This window comes from Anas platyrhynchos, chromosome 11 (genome assembly GCF_047663525.1).
Source record: "Anas platyrhynchos isolate ZD024472 breed Pekin duck chromosome 11, IASCAAS_PekinDuck_T2T, whole genome shotgun sequence".
Classification (NCBI taxonomy): Eukaryota; Metazoa; Chordata; class Aves; order Anseriformes; family Anatidae; genus Anas; species Anas platyrhynchos.
Window position 1 is genome coordinate 4,733,074 of NC_092597.1, and position 23,576 is coordinate 4,756,649.

The window sequence follows — 23,576 nt, forward strand, 5'->3', positions numbered from 1 at the left end:
GAATATAGCCATGATCTGGGAGACCTTGTATGGATTTTTGCATCAGGAAGTCTGAGTTCTAGCTCTTTTTCCACCATATGTCTCAGTCTGTGGCCTGTGCCAAATTACTTCACTTTTCCACCCAGCTTATTCAGCAGTTAGATATGAATAATTAGAAAGCATGTAAAGAAAACAGGGACTGCGTTAAGATTGAGAGTTGTCTCGTCCTCTTCCAATTTCAGGTGATCATCGATAGATTATACTATGTTCTTAGCATTATTCTAGTCAATCTTGGATATTTAAGATGTTTAAATATTATTAACGAGATAGTGACAGAACCAGAAAGATACCTCCCACAGTTTTGATCTTATCTTTCTGCTTCAGTATTACAGTTTCAGTCAAAGGGTTAAAGACAAGAATAATAAGCACTCCCATATGTATTCTTTGACAATTTCTTCAGAGTTATACTGCAGTAGTGTTATGACCCCAAACCCTGCACCTCCCTTGAGCTCCTCCTAGCAATCCTTAAGCTTCTTGTGTTCTTCATTTCTAAAGCATTTCATTAAGTCTCCACTCCTGAACAAACTCAAAAACATCTTTCCTCTACCCCCTCACACTTAGTTTCACAATCCGCTCACCATCTTCTGTAAATTCCAGATTCATGTTATCTGGGGATCTCAATAAGCAGTGAGGCACTAAAGCACAACACGTTTTGATGGCAGACAGAAACCATGTTCTGTGTCAAATTCCAGAATGGCACCTCAAACAGCTAGACATACGAGAAAGAAAACCAGTTTTCCAATGAGAATGAAATTGCAGATGAATCTATTAGAAAGCTCTGGACTAACTTGAGCCTAAAGAGGATGTTGAAAACAATACCTCAGTCAGGTAGGGTCAGAATATCCATGCTACAAAACATCAACTAGCTACTGATAAAATCCTCTGATAATGTTTGCATGCCCTAGCCTATTGGCATTCCTGCCATAGGAGACCACGCTTTGAGCAGCGGGGCTGGATAAAACAATCTCTCAATGTGTCTTCTAGCCTCAACTGTTGTGTGTGATCCTGTGACAAAAATATTACTGATGAAAGAAAATGGCTGCCTAATTCAATGTTCAATCACACTCAGAATACAGGTGGATTCATACCAGTGGATCTGATCGGACACATTTCAGGAGCACCAGCTGCACCAGAAGACCAGCATCGGCCACTGTCACAGCAACACTGCATTTTGGACAAAGGCTGGGGGAGCTGATTGCTGCAGCGCCCATTCGTCAGGGAAGAGAAGCAGTATCCAGGACGCACATCTACCAAGAGAAAAAAATGGATACATAATCATCAGTTCAATGATGAATGTGATTTTAACAAAAAAGACAGGTCCCATTTTTCTTCTTTGATTACATGATCAATGATATAGCATTTTCAACATTAAAAAGGAAAAAGAAAACCAAAGGCAGAAACCCACAAAAATCTGGATAAAATTTGGTCTACGTGGGATTCAACACAGGTGAAATACCTCCTGTGTGAAAGCCAAAGTGAAATGTGGTAGCAATGAATTAGAGGAGGAAAAACAGAATGGAAATGGGTATTCAGTATACAAAATATGCAGGGCCTCCAATGAAAAATTCCAGTGTCAACTCTATAGTTAGTACTATATATAGATAGATAGATAGTACTAGATCAGTTGAGTTTAAGCTTTATTACAAAGCCACTGATACATAGCAAAAATTCACAGCATTGCAGATCTCAAAGGAGTAATTTATATTTCATTTGTCACGCCTTCCCCAGCTGAAGTAGGTAGTGATTTGACAAGATATAGGCTTGCAGGCAAAAGAGAGCAGCACAGCTTTAACTAGTACTGTCACATTGTTTAGGGAAACATACTGTCTTCTTATCTGAAAAGGGTAAGCACGTGCTGTACAATGAACATCCCATACCCAGATTTCGTACACTCAGCTCTAACAACATTGTACAGAAGATACCCTACCTTAGAAATGGGAAATAAAATGTATATGGGAACAAAAAATTAAAATAAAGTAATCTTGTGATAAATACAAAGCTCTGAGCAATTGTTTCACAATACGTCATACCACGTCAAATTCAATAAAAACTGTAGAGTGATTTGATGCTGCATGATAAACCAGATCAAGTTTGTTTTTAAAATGCAAACATTTGCTGTCAAAATGTAGTGGAAAAAGTCACAGATAAAACCTTACAACAGCAGACACCATGCACAAAAGAAACAGTATCTCAGTTATACAAGGCATTCATCTGTCTAACCAGTGCTTTCCAGAGTTTACTAGATATTCTAGTAGACAAGTAAAAAAAAAAAAAAAAAAATGCAGGGAAGTTTCTTATTATTCTGAGGAAATTGATATATAGTGATATGTTGGGAGAGCCTGTGATGGTTCTTCGTTTTATTAGCTGGAACCATGAACACGGATATTACTGGCAGTACAGCTAAAACAAAAACAAAAACAGTTGGTCTTTGTTTTCAAACTTCAGTTTACTCTTGTTATGATACAATGGAATTCTGAAATAGACAAAAAAATTCTATTCAGTTCTGTTACTGGCCTCCCGGTACCCAACTAAACTGTGAAGCACACGTAGTCCTTGATCTACCATTTTGAAATCAAAGAAAGCTCTGATGCAAACTGTTCTCCACTGCATTTGTTACACAGTCTCCTCTTCACACAAAGGAGAGGTACATTCAGATGTTTGGTGTGATGGTGGGGTGCATGGGCAGAAAGGGAGGACTGTAACCACCCCTAACCCCTGTCATTCAGTCTTATCAGTTTTGGTCAGTACGAAGTTCTGAAACAAGTGAATGCAGTAATGGGCAGAAGTGGGAAAAGTGTCTATGTGGGTTCTGTGCAAGCACACAACGTGCCATAAAAAGATAAACAAAGAGCAAACATTTTTGTCTGCCTACAGGCATAAGAGCTTATCCAAAAGCTACAACACTTTCAGAAAAGGAAGGTAAATTTGTGAGTTTTTACTTATTAGGAGTATGGAAAATACTCCTAATAAGTAATTCTTTCCTTATTTAGTTCTTTTTTCTCTTTTATTTTCTGTTGCAAAAGGGAAAACACGCATAAGGTCAAAAATAGAGGGAAAAACATTTTTCTATTCACAAATACATTTTCAGAATTAACAATTATAATATTTTTCACTAAAAACTATTTTGAAAATTAAAAAAAAAAAATCACTGAATATAGGTGTCAGGAATTTTTGGAAGGAAAAAAAAAAAAAAGTAATCTAAAAGTAACACAGAGCAAACAAATTTATGAAAGCCAGAACCAGGTTTATAAGCTTTCTTAATAGCACTCTCGATGTACTTTGGTTGAGACGTTCCGCTTTTATTTCTACTCTCCAGCTCCATTTGCTTCATCTATTCTAATTTTTAAGATTTGTCATAATGGAACTCCCAGTTCTCCCTTCGGATATTTGGCTTCAGTGCTGCTCCATTTGAGTCCCATAAGGGATACATTTCTCAGAAGCATTTCCTCATCTCTAACAGAATAGACACGTTCAGCTAACACTTTTCACTTAAGACAGGCATGTTGTAATTAAATCAAGATTACATGTTTTGCCCATCTCTAATACGGATTTGGGTTCCATCCCTGTTAATATAGCAAGTAAGCAGTCTGCCTATTAGACAAAATCCAAAATATCTGCAGCTAATTAACAATGCTTCCCATTTAGCACGTTTTGCCTTGGACACAAAGCCAAAATTTCAATGATGGTTCATGGTCTGGCATATTACTTAACATAGCCTGTCATCATTTAAATACCCCATTCTTTAGCTAAACTATTTCAGACTGCAAATACAGTGGGTAAAAAAGGCTGGAAAACTGCCGGAATGGAAGGGAATGTTGGGCAAACCTGACTGAGCAATGAATATAAAAAGTAAAACGCAAATAGCAGTTGAGCATCTCCACAGAAGTTTTTGCTACATACAAGTGCAAAAATATCTTTCATAAATATTAACTACAAATGGTAATGTCGTGGTTTAACCCGGCCGGCAGCTAAACACCACGCAGCCGTTCGCTCACCCTCCCCCCTCCCTCTCTGGGACGGGGGAGAGAAATGGAGAGTGAAGCCCGTGAGTTGAGATAAAGACAGTTTAATAAGACAGGAAAATAATAATAACAAAAATAATAATAACAATAATAATAATAATGATACAATGGTGATAATACGAAAGTAATAGTATGTACAAACAAGTGATGCACAATGCAATTGCTCACCACCCGCTGACCGATGCCCAGCCTAACCCCGAGCAGTCCGGCCCCCTCCCCCCAGCTAGCCACCCCTATATATTGTTTAGCATGACGTCAGATGGTATGGAATACCCCTTTGGCTAGTTTGGGTCACCTGTCCTGGGTCTGTCCCCTCCCAGCTCTTACTGCACCCCCAGCCTGCCCGTTGGCAGGACAGAGCAAAAGGCTGAGATGTCCTTGGCTTAGTATAAGCACTGCTCTGCAACAATTAAAGCATCGGGGTGTTATCAGCACTCTTCTCATCCTAAGCCAAAACACAGCATTCCACCAGCTACTAGGAAGAAAATTAATTCTGTGCTAACTGAAACCAGGACAGGTAATCAATGATTTAATGATTGTCATTTAGGAGCTATTCATCTGAAGCAATAAGAGTAATGCTCAGCCAGAATTTTAAGCGTATATAGTACATGTCTAATCTACTAAAATTCTGTTCTTGATAATGCAAGAAACAGTCTATTTCTCACAACCTGCAGAAATAGAATGGCACTTACATAGAATGATTCAAAATGAATCATAACCCAAACTACTTCCAGAACTCTTGGGAAAATTAATATCATTTGGTACTTTTCTCTGTGAAGTTATTTTTGTTCAAATTTTTCCCAAATCATTATATACCAAAGGTACTAAACAACAAAGAGCTCAACCTGTTCCAATGCCTCACCACCCTCATAGTAAAGAATTTCTTCTGATTATCTAATCTAAATTACCCTTTTTGAGTATCAAGCCACTACTCCTTGTCCTATCACTACTCTCCCTGACAGAGTCCCTCCCCAGCCTTTCTCTAGCCCCCTTTTAGGTACTGGAAGGCCACTATAAGGTCTCCCTGAAGCCTTCTCTTCTCCAGGCTGAACTACCCCAGCTCCCTCAGCCTGGTTTCACAGGAGAGGTGCTCCAGCCCTTAGATAATCCTCTGGATAATCCTCTGCCCATTCTGGACTCACTCTAATATAATATGGACTAAACCAAGTACAAACACAAGAGCAAGAATATCAAGTATAATTGTTAAATATGTTCTGCCTACTTAAAGAGAACAAACATGACATGACAGAAAAATTCTAATACAAAAAATTAAACAGAAGGTCACAACAAAGAAGGAAAGAGGAAACATCTTGTAAATGAAAGCCTCATTTTGGAATACAAATATAGGCACATTATGTACTTTTATATAAAAGAAGGATTTAAAGATCACAAGGTGAAATATGTTTCTGGTACAATGTTACCCATTTCTGAGATTCATGAATGCTCATGACACCTACTGTATTATGATTTACAGTATTTTACTCACCTATGCATTTTAAACCATCAGGAGCTGTATAAAACCCTGGAGGACACTTGCAGAAATAACTGCTGACTGTGTTTGAACACTCTCCTCCATCACAGATTCCAGGAATGGTGCTGCATTCATCAATATCTTAAAGCAAAAAAGAGAAGCAGGGTCAGATTAGCTGTATTAGGCATGAGAAAAGTTGTTTTATAATTAACATTAATGATCAAATTCATAATCAAATTGATCATTAATGATCAAATTCAAGCCTGATACCCCTCTCAACTTATGTACTAGGGACACAATCAGCAGTTTCAAACCAGGATCAGGATCTTTTGTTAGCTATCTTATAAATGCAAGTGACACAGAATCTAAGGTCATATTATATCTATAAACTGCAAAAGATCGGTTTGTTTTGCTGCTTAATAATGATGAATGAAAATCTAAAGCTGCAGAAAGGATTTACTAACTGTAAGTAAGCAATAACTGCCAATTTGAATTCTGCACACTAGGATTAAGAAAATCAGTAGCGATCAGGAACATAACTGTTACGTCTTGTGGTATCTCCAGCTGCACAGCATCTTCTGGCACCAGACAGGCAACCCTGATTTAAAGGGATCTGTGGCACCTACTAAATTGCCTACCCTTACTGTATTTGTTTTTTCCTTAAAAATCCCCCATACAAAACTGACCGGATAGGCACTAGTTAACTAATGCAATCCAACAGGATTGTAGCACAAAGCACAATGACTACAAGCAACAAAGTACCCTTCTGTTCCTCACCTGTTTCTCTGGCAATAAAAAGCCACTAAGTGAATGTACTGAAATTTCAACAGATTACTTGACACTACAGATTTCTAGAAACTGAAATATCTACCACAGAAAGCAAGTCAGATTTTTTTCTCTCCAGATTTTGTCAGTAATTAAAAAAAAACAAAAAAACAAAAAAAAAAACATACCTTACCATCACTAACAAATTTTAAACCATATACTAAATCATCAGCATAGATCTAATGCAGAATTTTTTTCAATTTCTGTTGGAGAAAATAGCACACATCTTATACCTGATCATTGCTGCATACATGAACAGAGGGAAGGTTTCTTCCATGCTTAGGAGTTCATGTCACTTACAGTCCTGCAAAAAACAGCCTATGCCAGTCTCAGCTGCTCCTTAATTACCACCAATAGCCCGCCTGTGCTGTGTTGTTACTTCCCCCCTGGTTTTCAGTGACTGTCTTAACATTGCAGCTGTATCTACTTAGCACTGCTCTCATCTAGGAACCTGGAATCCAGCTGAGCTTGAAAAGAACTCACTTTTTTCTCTGGTACCTACAAGAAGAATTAGTAAAGCAGACCAGAAAGGCAGGTTACTTTTAGAGTGATCAGTGACAACTCGCTGTCACAGCCATCTAAGATCACTGAGCAGCTAGCTCTCCTGAAAGGGAGAATCCTGCCAGAAATCGTGGTATCACAGGACTCTCCCTATACAACCTCTTCTCCAGAGATCTACAAACAGATAGACACATGGCTATAATAATGATTTCACCAACCACAAAAATTTCTGAGATGAAATACTGCAACACCACCCAACACGCCAAGGCAAGGAATGAATAATATTGTAGTCATTATAAATGATTTGAAGAATTTAAATGTAACGCCTAAATTGGAATTTGGCCCCAACAGATGGGGGAACACCCGAAGTCCCACAGGCCCATTAATGTGCTTTTTATCAAGTAGAGAGGATTTCTCTTTTCCTTTTCCTGGGAAGATAGTAATATAAAAATGATCAATTCTTTTTTCCCTAGGTAAAGAATTGGATGGTCTGCTATCTTTCCCTTGCCTTTCCGGGAAAGGAGTAAAGATTGTCCCATCTCAAACTGTGCGGGGCCCTGGACCCCCTGTGCACACATTCCTCCCTAGCATCTTGCTAGCTGTCGTGATGTGGGTCACATTCCTTGCTTGGGTGTGTGAGAGGGGTGTGACTTTTTGTTCAGTGCTACTTCAAGGGTGTTGCCAGAGCCTCCAGCCTTACTGCCCTGGGAGCACTGCTAAGAGACTTCTGGCTTCTGCTCCAGGATTATACTCTGCAGGAGTCCCAAAAGTCTCAGTGACAAAAAATGTGGAAATTGAATTTCGGTCTGAATAGAGCCCTTAAATAACAGAGAAAAATGCAGTTGTAAATGGATCAGATTCAAGTATCTTCTGACTCAAATTCACCACTGTTTATCTAAAAGTCAGTGTTGCCACTGTTTATATAGAGTCTGACCTTTTTAAAAGCAAAATCACCACTCTTTATTTTAGGGTTGAGCCTAATCCAAACAGTATTTCACTATTTATATTAGTGTTGACATTCATATAAGCAATATTGTCATTATTAAGCATGCAAGGTAAGTACACTCAAAGTACTCACAGACATGAATGTCACTCTAGGAAAAATTACTCCCTCCAATCACCACAAAAATATATCTATTTCAGCTTTAATGCAACTGCAAGAGGAATACTGATTTGAAGCAGTGAAATAACATAACACCTAAAATCTAATTTTCCACCAGCTTTGATAATAAAGAGGACTTTGTCTGACACTTCTCTTTTTCCCATCTTGCTCTGATGTCTCACTGTACCTTATGATTTCTGTCATGATCTTACTTGAGCTGGGACCCACAATAAAATGGTGCTAGTAATTCAGCAGGTAGCTCCCAGGTCTATGAAACCAGGGACCAAGGAGACGTTACACCTGCCAGAAATCCTATCTGCTGGACAAGAAGTTAAACCAAGTACATGATCATATGTTTATTATTATGTTATAGAATTAATTATAATTAATTGCAATAAGCCAAACACCTTGTCTTATAGTGGAAATTTCAACTTAAAGGGATAATTCAGGAAATCAGAATGGATATTCAGCTGTTACATGACTAGTTCTTAACTATCGAATCACTGTCCTATTTCATGCTGCTGGTATAGGGCTGCTACTTTCAATTCTTTCAATTTTATTAATACCTACAAGGCTTTCACGAAAATTGCATGGTACATTTTATATGAAAATGTACTGGAGGTAAATCTCTGTCTGCTGAAGTTCAACAATGCACAGGTATAAAATAGAAGAAAGGAAAGTCTATCCCATCTTTGCAGCTAAGAAATTTCACAAAGAGATTTCACATGATGGTGCACAAAATTTGTGGCAAGGCTTGGAAATGAACCAAGTTATCCCAGGTTCTTGGGATAGTCAATCATTCTCAACTGTTAGAAGAACTGCAGGCTCTGAAGGTGTTCTTTTCTTTTTATTTAAAAAAAATAATAAAATATGATTTCACAATCAAAAAACACCATAGCAATGTTTATACAATGCAGCAAGCCTGCGGTTCTCAGTTTTAATACTTAACAGTATTAACACTAGATGTAAAAGAGCTCAGTATTAATACTTAACAAGGCACATGTTCAGTCTTTCCTATTCGTCCTGTTCTCGATACTTCATCCACTGAAGGAAATACTTGTAATGTTGTTCTACCCTGAAGCTGGGCTACTTTCTGCCAAAACCATTGGCAGTCAATATGAAAGCCATGCTATGTACACACTCTTCTGAAATTGCTTTCCCTAGCATGTAATTGAATTATGATTTTTTTTCTTGAAATACGGATTTTCCTTTTGAAAGACTGTCATAATTCTTCCAAAATGACTACAAAATTTTGAGTACTTCCTTAAAGGCACCTGACATAAGAAAGGGTGGTGGATGCACACCTCCCTTTCACAATCACCTTAAGCTGTAGTGGTCATTCTTCATCATTTCATCTTTCTGAAGGCTTAATCTGCAAGGTGCTAAATGCTTGTCAAGTAACAGAAAAGCAGGACATTCAGAAAATACTCTGAGGACAGACCCTCTGCCGCCAAAGTCAGTGGGACAGTAAAGAAGCCAGTGATTAATACTCAGATTTTCCCCTCAAAAATTAGAATTGCAGTATCTATGCCTGATTATTACACTACAGAGAAGAAAAACCATTATCAAATCACGGTTAAAAATTCTCAAGATTCAATAATCATGCAGTGCAAATCTCAATGCTAATATCTAGCACCTGCTAAACTTCCAAATTAGGATTACCAATAAGGAAAGACAAAATGTTTGCCCTTCTTTAATATCTGCAACCATAAGGATGAGTTTAGACCATAGTCCTGTGGTCTTCACTCAGCAGTGTAAAACTCCCATTAATGTCACATACAGTTTAACTGAGTAGGTGGGGATGTGTTGAACCTTCCAGTCATATATACTTTTTGGTTAAAAGATCCACAGAGAGACATGTGCCTCAAGCATTTTTAAAGTAACATATCAGTTAAAAACATTTTCAGCTTTAATGTTTAACTTGTTTCAGATGTACCTTTAAGTTTGCAAAATGTTACATGAATAAAAGGCTGGAAAAAGCTGCAGGGCCAATATTTAAGATTCTCTGTTTTAGAAGGAGAAATGACCATTATTCATATTTGCTGTGAAGAATGCTGTTTGCATGTTCATGGCAAAAGAGACTGGAAAGTTTGTAACAAACTCCTAAACAAAGTTGGCCCCAAAAAGACTTCCCCCCTTTAGTTGCAGAAGAAAGTTCTGAAAGTTCTTACCATCACATTTTTGTGTCACTTCATTAAACTTGTGTCCAGCTGGGCATTTGCACTCAAAAGATCCAACAGTATTAATGCAATTTCCCCCTTGACAGATCCCAGGGATGGCTTGGCATTCATCCACGTCTATCATATAAAAAAGGAAAAAACACCCACTTTAAATTTATTTCTCAAGAATAGCCATAATAATTTGTCTAGATAGAAATTAAAGTAAATATGCCTACATCCATCATTCACCCATGATAATATTATGATACTTGCTTGTGAAGTCAGACACTAATTTTGTAATTACTCTATGCAAAGTATGATTAAGTACAGTAATCTAAATATTTTCTGCAAGAAATTACATGGTTATTATTGTTACAGACATTAAACATCTAACTGTTATTGCTTTGTTTTTCCAAAACATCTGGGGAATGGTGATGCAGAGAACACAGCCTGCCACAACCCAGGTTCCTTTAAAGTGTCTGAAGCTGGGCACCCAAAATCACTTGCAACTTTGAAAATCTTGGCAACTCCATACAGCATATACCTGAGTGCTGAGATGCAGGAGCCCCAAATCAGTGGAGGAGCAGTGTGTGATGTGCATGGAGAGGCCTCGCAGAGGGAATTGCGTGGTCATTATTGATGGAAATGATTAACTCCTCACACTCCAGTAAGTTCAGCATCAATGACCTTAAGCTGTGGTTAGGATTTGACTCAAGGAGTTCCATAGCCATAATTAATGTCTCCAGAGGCATTATTAATCACCTACTTAGACATTCATAGCTTTGTCTATTTTTTGTTGTTTCTTTCTTTCTTTATAGCTTTTTCCTTTACTTTCCTCTTCTTGCTTTTAATTTGTCACTTAAGAAAAAAATGACAAAGATAGTACCACAGGGTAGGTAGGAAACACAAGACAAACATTTTCAAGAAGCCCCACTTTCTGGCCTGACAGCTATTTTAGCACAACAACGTGTGTCATCACTAAGCTGCAGAAGTATTGCAATGGCTTAGGAATAGCTAGAGAAAAGAGATTAAAGGAGGAGGACTAACGTTGCCATAGGAGACAAGGGAGGTCTGGCTCCCAGTCCCCTGAGGGCTGCCCTGTGTCTGTGGCTCCCTAGTCCTTTGGGAGCAAGCAGAGCAATCACCACTCTGCACCCCAAACACCTGTGCTTACACACAGCTTCCCAAGGGGTACTAGCTGCTGCTGGCAAAACCCCATTTCTTGAAATCTTGGGCTTCAAGCTAGGATCAGTTTCTACACAGGACCACAGGCTGAAGGAGATGATGCCTTCCAATCTCCCTGTATAAATCCCAGAGAGTCAGCTGCAATGTGTCTTGCAGTCTGAAAAGCAAAGTATTATGTCTGTACAAAAGGCCAAGAGGCAATTTCCCTGGGAGCCACGAGTAGGAAGTTTCAGCAACGCCATGGGGCATATCTGTACCACATTGCAGAGCATTATGTAAAGATCCCCCGGTGATGAACTGGGTCACTGAGTGCCACAGCAGAGCCACAGCAGTGCTGTGCCTGAGCTAACCCAGGCGCTAGGAGGCACAGACAATCAGCACAGCACCCACTGACACAGTCACACTGCTGCTGGAACCTGAGCTAAACCAAAATGCTGTGCTACAATAACAACCGTCAAGCCAGACTTCATGGCACTGCCCTGAATTTAAAATAAAAAAATAGAACTTATGCTCCTGAGTCACAATGTCTGTTTCAAAATCCCACGTTTTGTCTTTCGTTTTCATAGTTTGTATCTTTAAAAAATCTCATCTGTAATACTAATTTAACTTTTAGTCAGACAAAGTCAAACTGTAGGCAGTGATATTCTATTTATTTTTTAAAATAAACGTGTCCTCCCCTCCATTTTATTTCTTCTGATTTCTCCACACAATAATAATGGTTTCTTTTCTCTTCAGAGAACCTGGATTTTATTTAACCTGCTTTTCTTTACTTAGATTGAATATGGATGTGAAAGCCCTGAAATGTCTTCAGTCTGAATGGATGTTATCTGATTTCAAAAGGATTGGATTTAGTACAATTGTATGAAAAATAAAGCTAATATGTGGTTCCATAGCAGATCTGTTGAAATTATGAACACATTACAAGAGAAAAGAAAACTGGAAAGTACAGGTCAAATATACATGGCCAAAACTGTGCTGGCACTGCATACAGATTAGCATAAATGTAGCTGCATGCAAAGAAATGTGCAGCAAGCAGAGGTAGCCTTATTGTGAACTGCACAAAACCATCGGAGAGGTCACCGCAACTTTTCCATGACACAAACAAGTGGGCTATAACTAGGTGTGGCATGAGGTCAGGGGTGTGGGCCACATATTTATGCACATAAAATCTCAGAACTGTCCAAAATGTTAATTTACAGATTTCTGCACAACTTAGTTCTGACTTTTAACAGTGAGAGGAGAACAGATTGGCTGAGGTCAGAATACGTACACATGCAGCATACGCAAACATGCCCATCTTGAAGTTCACCATGCCTGTCTGCAGGCACCAACCAGGACTTAGCCTGCGACAAATATCTACATTTTTTAATACAATGGAATGTCTTAAAGTCCTTCACAAGAATTTGATGATTAAATAAAATTACTTGTAGATTTATAATCTTTATCTTCCCTATTTTAAAAAATACTGTAACTTATTAGAAAACGTTAGACAGATTGAAATAAACTAGTCCCAAAGATACGGCCCTGGGAATTTATAATCCACATCAGTTTAATACATAGCTGCCCCTGTTAACTTTCTCCTGTTTCCTGCCAGACATCCAGACAATAAAAGAATTTATACAGCTGGAAGTACTAGAATAAAAGCCAAAAGCAGAGTAAGGACTTTCTATGGCAAGGCATGCTTAGAAAGAAGTAAGCAACATCTGGGTGGATTTTACGATTTGAAACAAATGCAAATGCATTTCCAAAATTGTATAAAATTTACAATAAGTATAACAAGGCATTTGAAAATGTCATGATGTGCACTTTTCTCCAGGTTGAAGCAGTGTAGCTCAAGAGATAAGACACCTAAGATGAATCCAAACCCAGCAAATTTTACCTAAAAAAATCCCACACCAGATAAATGGAACAGTATCACCACAGATTGATGCATGTTTTGAGCACTTCTTGAAACACAATAAAATCCTCCGTGGAATGGCTGAGTGGTATACTCTGAGAAACATGCTACAGAACCAAGGGAAAGGGCTGCTGGCAGTGAGAAATTCATTAAGATGCTGGCTGCTCTCACATGACCTAAGTTACTAATGTACTCACTTGAACATCAGACACTCACTGAATCATGAAGTAATGCATTTGACAACGTTTTTCCATACTTCACACATATAGCCGAGAATGACTTAGGACAGGTTATTCACAGCAGTGCAACTCAATTAAGATTAATCCAGTAACAATTTCAGCAGCTTTCGGGTAAGCTTTGCTGCTAACTTACCTTGACAGGCCCCCGTTCGAATGTTTGGAATGAAGCCTCGGCGACAGGGATGCGGCTGGGCAGGACACATTTCACAGGGGTGGCCCCACGCTCTCCCAACAGTTGCACAGCAAAGGGTTTTTGTGCAGACTATTCCACTGAGCTGTCCCTGGCACATCTGGTTGGTTACCAAAGTGAAGCAAGGGCCGGTCCTGTAATCTGTGCCAAAGACAGGAAATGTAATCAGCATCACAGTAAAAATACACAACAAAACTTATAATAACTTACAATAAAGCAACAAGATTTAAGCAAGTCTTCTGCACATAAATTCCCTGCTACCCCAATGATTTCACTTAGCAGTGCTCTGCTACAGGTTTTTCTCAGATTTACTTCTCATTCAAATCCAAGGAAAATACACAGCTCCACGAATACATTGTGACTATTTTACCAGGGGTATTATATATTTAAGATTCTCCACATCCCCTTTGCAGCTTGGTTTAATCTCTAGTAACATTATTTGGGAGGTCTTTACACTACTTTGTTTTAAATATTCAACACATTAATTAAAATAATACTGATAAAAAGTTAGGATATGTTTATTTCCACAAGTGTTATTCTCAAATAAGTCTCAAGGGACAAGAATACAGACTGCAGGAAGTTTTTCGAGGACAGCTTTCACTGTTATTGAGGCATATGCCGTACCAGATACATGGGTAAGCTTTGCCTACAGCTGAACGGAGGGCACGTGGAACACATCTGCTTTGATTTGTTTAATGGTAGGACAGGCCACTTATCCAACAGAAAGAATTAAACTAAGATGTTAATAAAATAGTGGTAGACTTTATTTTGTTCCATCCTCCAAGGGCAACAACCAAACAGTGGTACTGCCAATTCAGCTGTCTCCTGCACATCCGGGGTGCGCACTCCAGCTAATTCTTCACAAGTGACCCTAAAATGCTTTTCTGTTATGGTGCACCAGGACAGAGTCCATCATCCTGTAAGCACAGCCAGCAAATTCTAAGCCTGACGTTCATCTGTACTGAAATAGTTACCAGCTGCATAAGCCAAGGTCACTAAGCAATCCACACTGCCTTGTAGAGATGACATTATAAATGCCTTCAATTTTCATGCCACTTCCAAACGTTAACAGTAAGATGTTTCCATTAAACCACTGATAAAAAGCGTTAAATAGGGCAGAAGTAAGAATGGACACTTTTTCCATCTGCCCCCCAGTACTCTTGTCAGACAAGTACTCCAGGATTGCTCCCCGAACCAGGTGCACCTTGAAACTGACCACAAGTCCTATATGCCATAAAACAGTGCTGTATTACTACTGCTATCTTCAACAATTAAACATGATCCTCTCAGGAAGGACAGCAAATTAATTTGAAAGAATTATTTCTGATAAACTTGTACTAAATGCCACTCACTATCAGTGACCTCACATTCAGTAAAGGATGGAGATCCTCCTTAATCTTCATTTTGCTCTTGATGTATTTATAAAAGCATTTTTCATCGTCTTTCACTGCACTAGCCAAACAGAGCTCCTGAGCTTTGGCCTTTACGGTTCTGTAATTGCACAGCTTGCCAACAGCTCTAGAGTCCTCCTGAGTTGCCTGCCTGACTTTATATTAGGGGAGACACCGGTCTCCCCTGATTTAATGTAATCCTTATATGCTATTGGATTGCTAACACAAAATTTCTGTCCTATCCCCTCCAAATAGTGCGGCTACATTTATTGAACACTTCTCCATCGCCTTCCCCAGCAATTCTGTTAAGATTCATCTTGAAATGGGTCAGAATCTCTCTTACCTCTGATTACTAAATTCCATTTCATCACCCTAACATTTTTTTGGGTTGGCATTTCTCTTTCTACCCCTTCAATTCCCATATTTTTCTGCTCTACAACTTCTCTCCAGTTCTTTTCCTGTTTTTATGCATTTTTGTAGCTACCTTCATTTTCCTAGTTAGATGGCCTTGTTTTGCGTTTGTCAAAACTAACACAGCTTTCTTTCTCATTTCTCATCGTAGAAATGAAGCTTTGGAATCACACAGTATTACTAACTTTATCATATTTCTTCAGCCTACAATGAATACAAGTGAGTCAGGACAAATTACACCTAATCAATCAAAAAATTTTAGTTCTGAGATCATTCCTTCAACCTAACACAAAACAAGGTCTACAACAGATATCTACTTTACTGTATGCAAAACTCCTCATACTAGAACTCCTAATATTAAAACAAGAGATGACAATTTATTTAAAAACACCACAGTCTTGTGTTGGCAACATGAAACCTCCAGCGCACCTCCTAAGAATGAAATCCCTTATTGTAGATTGCCCCTATACAGTTTAAATATAGACAGTTAAAAAAGGAGGCATTTTGTTCTCTGTCACAGTGGGAAGCAAATGTCAGACAGCCCATCTTGTATTTTATGTTATGTTATGAATGGATCAGCATTTACAATTGTTTGATTTCAAATTATAAATGGCTTATCAGTGGCTAAAATGACTTAGAAATATTGTGAACCCAATGAAGTTCACTTCATAATCATGCAAATTTCCCTGAGGTTTGAGTAACAAGAAGTAGGACAAATATGGACTCAAAACCAAGCAAATCCATCTCCTATTTGTTATTATCCGATCAAAAGAGCTCTAAAATTAAAGTATTCCTAATGTTGTGTTTAATATCTATTACATATTAAAAGAATAAGGCATACAACAAGGAAATGTGTTTCCGTTAAAATGATGGCAGAATAAAAATATAATAGTATAGCTGGTAATGAGGTACCCTTGGATTTACACCATCTTCTTTAAAACTGTTCAGATTTATGAATTATGTTGATTTCAGAAGACACTGTAACCCATAAGGCCTATGTTACAAAGCACGGATGTGGAATGTGAGCTTCAAAAATCATTTCTATTTTGTTACAATAACATTCCCTTATGCATTCATGATTACTCAAACTACTTTATGAGTAAAGCTCAAACACAAGATTCCAAGTGATCAGTAAGGAGCTGAAAAAAGAGGCATGGATACTACCAGAAAAATTTGCACTTTTCCAGAGTAATTTTACTTTAGCTAAAAAAAAAGTTGAGGTTTGAAATTAATTTACTAAAATTATTTTTTAAAGATGTGCAACTGATGGTTCCAATGTTCCACATAATTTCTAATGCAATTTTCAGCATGTGCAAGCAGCCTTCAATAAGGCATTAATCACGGTTATCTAACAAATTTATCTGCATCTTCACATACTTTTTAGCTATTTCTACAAGGAATAATTCCCCAGGGGGCCTCAGACAACTGAGAAAACAGCACAAACTGAAAGCACTTTAAGTTCATATACGTCAAAAAGAAAACAAGGGCAATGGAATGAAGCTGGTGTATACCACATAAAATCCTGTTTATTAAGTCCAAGGGAAAGAAGCAAGGTGCATTTTGATCCACAACTTGTTCCTGTTTTAGCAATAATGACCGGATAATTTTAGTTATCCTTTCAAAAGATCCCTTATATTCCTAAATCCATCAGAGAGGCTGCTGAAATGTGTAGCACAGGAAGGCTTTGACCAAAACAAAGTACAGCAATAAATAATGGTAATTGTTCCAAGTAATGCTGGACAGCACCAAGGAGACTCAAACACTTGGTCAGTGCAAGACTTTCTACAGTATGCACGCTTCTTAAGTCCTCAACTCAGAAAACCCTTAAACCTTCAGCTCCCGCTAACCTCTGTTTTCAAGAACAATACATTTTTTAATGTTAAGATACGGTTTAAATATAATTTTGAACTAAGGGAATACAGATTAAAGAATTATGATAGTGCAAGGATGCTGGATGAAATTATGGTCACTCTCTCCTCAAAATTCATTCCATAGAAACATCCTAGAAAGAGTTCTTGATGGTTAAATTAACAGGCTGATTTCACAAACTGATAACCACCTATTGTAGAGGTTGACAGACTCTTCCAGCCCTGTTAGAATGAACTGCAACTGAGTAAGTGCAGAGAGAGCAGGATCGGATCCTAGCAAGTCAGCATTTACCTTACTATGATGCTCATTTGGAACCTGATTTCAAACAACCAAAGAATAATGCTAGCTAAAAGATTGCCAGTCTGATTTTCAAGTAGCAGAATCCTTTCAATAGTACACAACTTCATAGGTAAATAAAGTTTCAGGTATCTCCAGAGTTATGGATACCATGATACAAGTTTGTGCTTCTACACCCAAGAAGGTATTTGGAAAATTATCTTCATATTTTAGTAGCAAATGAAACTAAATACACCAGTCTAACTGAATGGAGAGACTACAAGAAAGGGTTTACTATGGTCTATTGAGAAACAAGATAGACGGAGGAGACTGCACCACATAACTTGCCTAGTGCTGTATTGCAAGGAAGAAAAAGAAAGAGAAAAATTGAAGCAGAAGCGAAGCAGGTCACTTAATTGTAAGACTGGCCAAAAGCAACTGCTCACCAGATCATCAACCAATTTTTTTCAGAAGGAAATGCAGGTCTACTTTACGATTTATTTAACAACACCTTTTGTAACCTGGACCATGTTTTCTATCATTATCCAATTCAGTAAGGAAGATACCACACTTATAGACTCCCATGTAATGGTGTCACCAAAAGCTCTGTAAAATGTAACAGACTGAACAGAAAAGACAGAAGAAGGTGAAAGGAAAAAAACAACTGAAGGGAGCGTCTTCAACTATTTAAGAGGTAAATTTCAACTTTATTTTATTTCAGTTGTACAAAATACATATTTCTAATGGGAAAAATTAATTTTACAGTGATTCTGTTTCTCAATGGCATTCCTAAAGTACAAGAGGGAAGCACAAATTTCAGATTAACAAAAATTAGGATCAGGAAAACAGATGATGGGAGTTCCAAAGGAGTTTTCAAAAATGTCCCATGATGGGACACTTGCATGTAGCAAAAATTAATGGGGGAGAAAGGAACTCTGAATGCATCAACTCTAGCGTCACCAGTAAGAAAGGTATGAAAATCACATCAAGCAAATTATGTTTTTGAGACATAAAGACAGTATTTTATAAAATTAGCTTTCACTGAACCATGAATGAAGAATCTTAAATGAATCCTAAAAGTATGCACACATAATCTCATTTACCCGCATCAGAGATTCTAAGCTGATCCAGCTGTGCTTGCACAAACAGAGCTCCTATCATTTTCCCAAGTCTAAAAGCTAGGAATTGAATAAATGTATGTCTGCTACTCTGATACAAAATTTGAAATAAATGGTGACCTCACAGCAGTAGGGATATAATGAGAAGCACCAAATCTGAAAGTCTTAGTTCTTTGAGGAAGCCATGTTCCTTGACTGGATCAGAAACCATACAATACCTCCACTTCAGTACACTAACAACTACACTGCTGACAATTAAAAAAAAACAAAAAACTGCTTCACTCACTGTATGTTTCACTGTACTTCCATCATTTCACACTCTTCAGAGTGTGAAATGCAGTTAAAGATGATGGGGAAAAATACCACACATTCTGCCTCATCTCAGGAGGCAAGATGCATTGTGCCCAAAATGAGTTTTTTTTGCAGTAAAGTTCCAAGAATTATAGGGAGACTCCAAAGTGGCACCAGAACACAGCAAGGCCACGCTCACTGCAGCAGTAAGCAACACCATAGCACAGGGAGTTACTGAAAACAGAGGTTCAGCATTTCAGGCTCAATTTCCAAATGTCCTTTCAAGGGATTCTAGGTATTTCTATGCAAAAATCTCCTGATAAGGACAGAGGGAATAAACAGACTGCTTTATACGCATACGACTCCCAAGACACTAATGCAAACTCACGTGTGCCACTTTACCAGAGGAATAGGAAAGGCCAATGTGCTTGGACTCTATTTGCACTTGTCCAATGTTCCCTTTCCATTGTGTGTAGGCTATCATGAAATCATGTTTTGTATTTATACAGGATTTCATGGCTTTTAAGCACCAAGCAGAAAAGTGAATGACCACTGTCAGGAACCCATGGGATAACAATTATTTACCTCCATTTTTCTTAATAGGGGACAGGCCACATATCTCGCTTCACAGACTGAATCGAGACCAGACATACAGCACCACGTTCCCATGTTAGCTTGATGTACTGACTTCCAACCATTTAAAAACTCAGATACCGTAAGTCTCAGTTCACAGGTGAGACGGAAATGCCAGTTGATAAATGCATTCAATCCCAACACTTTTTTTCCACATGGGCCATTTCCTCAAATAATTACTCACTGTTAAGCTCTCCCCTGTCCCCTCCTCCCTCCAGTCAGACACCATTACTCATCCCAGTCAGATCACAATGTGTCATCACTGGAAAGTACATGGCAAAGATATCTGAGGGTGTTCAGAAGGAAAGAAAACAAAATTTTGTAAACATTTTAAACATTACTTCCTACAATGTCCAAAACTTCTTACTAATGAGGCTTGGTGGATTTAGCTGTGGTATGTGAAGAAATTATCACCATGTCACTTCTGTCTGCTGCTTTCCAGTGCCAGAGGTGGTTTCACATATTAACAAGACTGTTTCTTGGTTGCTTCAGTGCACAGTCCAGCCCAGAACTTGAACTGCTGAGATTTAACACTGGTTAGTGCTGCAATGTCACTGGAGCTGGGGACCCAGAGTGCACTCAGTCAGCACTGTCTGGCAGGGGTATAAATCTGGCAGCAGGAAGGGCTCAAAATACCACAGCTGTGCTGTGGACAGATCAGTGCTCCAAGTTGCCTCTCATTATTTTAACGAGAGTAAAAAACATCCATGGAGGCATATCCAACACTTGCAATAAATAGCTTCCACTGGTATCATAACTCTTTATTCTGTATTAGTCAACCACAAAAGTTAGTTCCAGCCTCATATATTCCAGACCTAGGAATATTATCCCCTCATTCATGAATCTGATGACCCCATTTCTGCATGTCTTCCTCACCTTTGCTTGTTGCAAATTGTTCTCATATATTGACTTGCTGGCACACTTCAGCCCAAATTTATTTTCCATTCCGTAAGCTTCTTCACAAATCACTTTCTGCACAGATGATCTGTTTAACATGTCTATCTAGCAAATATTATCTAGTCTTCCTAGGATACTGGTTAAAGAACGGGACTTTTAAATAACAGTTTGCTAACCACATCAGACTACCATTATCAGTTGCACTGGATATAAAGAACAATTCAGGCTGGCCATTTAAAAAAGTATTTTGGCAATTCATTTTCAAGAACAAATATACAACTTTTTCATGCCAATTTTGTTCTTGCAACTGACCCAGTTCTTGAAGTCTGTGACTGAAAAGTAATAACATTACAGTAATAAAATAAAAAATAATAATGTTCAAAAAAATATTATAGAATTGGAGTGATTTGTTGCACACATTTTAATCCAACACGCAGACTAAGCATTTCACCAAAATCAAGGCTTTAGCTCTGTTGTTCCCAATTATGTGCGGCAGCAGTCCAAATACAGAAAATTGTTACCACATTTTATTCTTTTCCATGATGAAGAAAACAGTAAGCAATGCAGCTAAATGCAGAATAACTTCTCATTTCTGAATAATCAGTTACCTGACAAACTCTTACCCACCCTACTTTGCTATGTAAGCTACAAAGGAACATTTCTTCACAGATTTTAATTTTTCCAATTTCTTTCACAGGCTAACAAAAATGAAATAAAATTTTGAATTGATTTCCATCTCTCTTTTTGCAAAAAAAGTAACTAACGTTGGTGACATATTTATTGTCAAGACCGGATGATTATTAAGGAGAATGGATTCAGTTGAAGAACTCTGGAAGTTTCACTTAAAAAGCACAAGTTGGCTGAAGTTTATTACTACTTTTTAAAAAGTAGAGCTCTTAAGAAGTGCCACGTTATAATAACAGTCTTAACATACCACAAAGTATTAACCATTAAATAACAAGGTAAGGACAAAGCTAGTAGACGGGCTCTGTAGATTTTTTCTCTTTGGCTCCAGAAGACACTGACTATAAAATAGCTAAGACTATCCAAAAGTAGAGCAAACTGCGTAAGAAAAATAGATGCTAATGAGTTATAGTATATTAAATAGAGTGACATCCAAAGAAAGGGCAAATGCTTTCAGACAATGCAACATGCAGCATTTAAAGACATACTGCTCATATTTTAAAAGAAGGAGTGGTACAATATATTAGGAATAACTGTGTGTGGGTTTTTTTTTAATGTAAATGTTTCTCTGCAGTGTCATGAAACAAAATACAATTGCAGAGCACTGGAATGAAACTCAGTCCAGGACCAAAGACGGGTTATAAATAAAAAGGGGAGGTGAGAGGAAGGAAGAGAGCCAATTTCACTGTTCAAGCTAAGTGAAATACAAAGAGTAAACATACAGCAGGAATGGCAAGAAGTCGACTCTGTTTCAGTGTGGATAACTTAAAGGGAAAGCAGTAAATGTAATAATGGTGTTTTGGGTGTCAGTAAGTATATATTATCATAATGACACATGGACAAGTGTTTGTGGTCCTAACACAATGCAGAATTTCTAGAGTCCTGGCAGCTCTTTAACGAGGTAATTAGAGCAATCGACAATTTCTTCTGACTTGGTTGTAACAGCTGCCAGGAATCATCTAGCTTGTCCTAAGAAAGCTCTCTCTTTTCCATAACTGAAAGGGACCAGCACTCCTGAGAAATTATGGCAGTGGAAAAGCTTCCACCCAACACAAGCAAGGATCATGTTCCTGTGAAGATACTCGTCTCCAAATGGCTGCCAGCTCCCTGACCAAAGGGTCAGGCAGCCACTGGCCTGGCTTTTTGTATTTTCTGTACTTCTTGGGTATGTGTAGTTTTAGAGCTATGATTTTAGTTATGACAGATTTGATATAATGTAAATATTGATTTATTTATTTTACTAGTCTGAAGACTTTCAAATAACTTGCACTGTTCTTTTTTGAATAAGTTTATAATATGGAGTTTTATATTGTAAATAACCAGTTTAAAGCATTCAAAGTATCTGAAGAACAGTGATAACATACAAGACTTTGATTTTCACAGAAATATTTTAACTATGATTTTCCTTCATCATTGAACTATACTCTCCTCAAATCTCATAAAGTGTTACAAATTTAAACTGATAATTACCAAAATAACTTCAGACACGAATGTGTCACTTCAAACTCTGCAGCGAAACACATCAACTACTTAATTGAAATACCATGCAACCCTTTGTGTTAAAGGATCTGACTCCTTCCTCAATGAAACTGTGGCATCACTCTGTGTGTAGACCACTATAATCATGACAAGAATCTGTCTCATTTTGCATAACCACATATATGGGATTCACATTAAGACCATGGTTCCAAAAATAAACACGGTAATAGCATGCACTAGTTAACTCTGTAAGTCTGATAGTATCTCTGTTGAAATGTTATAGAGTACATGCCATAACTCTGCAATTATCACATGTACTTAATACCTATTTCTAGAAGTAGAAAGCGTCGCTCTCCAAGAAGGCAAATGATCTAATCTTGACTGACAAGTATTTTCAGCTATGCAAGTATAATTTTAAGTGTTTGTGTGTATGTAAACGGGTGTGTGTGTATACATATCTATCTATCTATAACACCTACCAAAATACATTTTTTTTTTTGTATAATCCTGTAGATATCACTATGGACTCTACTTCTCAGTTGCCATTCTTCTGGTCTTTTGATTTATCAGGTTTTCAGAGAGCCTATGGTTCTCTCTTCTTTACTGCTTTCCTGTATTATCTACTAAAGCATTAAATTGTTGCTATCTGTGAATGAACTGCAGAAAATCTAATATATTCAGACAGCTTATAGGCTTCTATATTTATTGGAAAGAGACAATGAACATCAGTTATACTAGTATTTAATGAAAAGAAGTAAAGTCATTCCCTTCTTCATTGACAGCTTGGTTGGAGAAGTGTTCTTGCATAGCACTAACTAGGAGGTGAATACCGCCTCCAGTCAATGAATGACTGGCCTCAAATGACTGAGGACTTTCTGCATATACTACATTTTTAAT

The 23,576-nt window shown here is 37.9% G+C and overlaps 1 protein-coding gene across 5 annotated transcripts in view; it reads right to left on the reverse strand.

Annotated features, from left to right (window-relative positions):
• Positions 1 to 23,576, reverse strand: part of FBN1 (fibrillin 1) — a 160,265-nt gene that overhangs the window by 89,876 nt on the left and 46,813 nt on the right. For 4 of the 5 annotated variants that reach the window (XM_027466792.3, XM_027466790.3, XM_072043639.1 and 1 more), the window contains 4 exons: positions 13,574 to 13,771; positions 10,132 to 10,257; positions 5,548 to 5,673; positions 1,128 to 1,286 (listed from right to left, as the gene is read on the reverse strand). In XM_027466792.3, coding sequence (XP_027322593.1) covers positions 1,128 to 1,286; positions 5,548 to 5,673; positions 10,132 to 10,257; positions 13,574 to 13,771 — 609 coding nt within the window. Of the gene's footprint in view, positions 1 to 1,127; positions 1,287 to 5,547; positions 5,674 to 6,590; positions 6,701 to 10,131; positions 10,258 to 13,573; positions 13,772 to 23,576 lie in introns of those variants that run through there. The other variant, XM_021272413.4, reaches the window with a different exon arrangement.